The sequence below is a fragment of the Glycine max genome, chromosome 11 (assembly GCF_000004515.6).
Source record: "Glycine max cultivar Williams 82 chromosome 11, Glycine_max_v4.0, whole genome shotgun sequence".
Taxonomy (NCBI): domain Eukaryota; kingdom Viridiplantae; phylum Streptophyta; class Magnoliopsida; order Fabales; family Fabaceae; genus Glycine; species Glycine max.
The window spans coordinates 18,268,785-18,269,676 of record NC_038247.2 but is presented as its reverse complement, the minus strand read 5'-3'; the positions used below and the strand labels follow the sequence as shown (position 1 = coordinate 18,269,676).

The following is an 892-nucleotide window of genomic DNA, read 5'->3' as shown; positions in this document are numbered from 1 at the left end:
AGAATACTCTTTATGTTTCTTTCCCCTCAAAACTCAATATCCTCAAGGAGTCTTGCACATCTGAAATATGATCTTAAAGATTATAAAACTTATACATGCAAGAGCTTTAAATGTAACAAAAAACAATTGTAACTAATTATCTTGAAGTTCAGCTTACCTTCATGCACCCTATAATGCATTGCTTGTCTAATGTTGGAATTTCTCTGGTTCACACCTATAGTGGTTATTAGTGACTACTTTAATTGGTACCCTAAAAAGATACCACCTCCTCTTGTCTCATCATTCTTCTCTGCTCTTGGGCTTGTATAGCATTTATGAGTTCTCCCAAGGTGATGGTTGACAGGTCTTTAGACTCCTCCAATGCTTATATCTTCGATTCATACTTCTTGGGTATAGTGACCAGGATTTTTTGCACTATTCTTTCACCAGGAAAGTCCTTCCCAAAAAGCCTCACTCTATTTGCTATGCCTAATAGCCGGTCAGCGTAGCCTTTAATTGTTTCAGTCTCTTTCATGCTCTGCATATCGAATTCTCTGCCCAAGTTGAGTACTTGCATGCCTTTGGTTCTTTCACAGCCTTGATATTTTGATCTGAGATCATCCCAAATCTGTTTGGTAGATTTGAAGTTCATAATTCTTATAAAAATAATTTTTGACACAGTAGATAAAAGGTAATTTTTAGCCTTAGCCTTTTTGGTCTTCCTCTCTTTATGATTCTTCATCTGAGCCACCGTTGGATTTAAAGGTAGTTCAGGAACATCATAGTTTTCTTCTACTGTCTCCCAAAGATCCAAAGCTTCAAGATGAGTGGTCATCCTTGCAGCCCATAATTCGTACTCCTCACCATAAAAAATTGGTGGTGGACCTGCTGTGTATGATGTTTCTCCCTCCAT

At 37.7% G+C, this 892-nt stretch overlaps 1 protein-coding gene across 1 annotated transcript; it reads right to left on the bottom strand.

Annotated features, from left to right (window-relative positions):
* Window positions 1–364: 364 nt before the first annotated feature.
* Window positions 365–892, bottom strand: LOC102667395 (uncharacterized). Its single transcript, XM_006591561.1, has one exon. It carries the CDS (start codon window positions 890–892, stop codon window positions 365–367), a length of 528 nt encoding a protein of 175 aa, XP_006591624.1.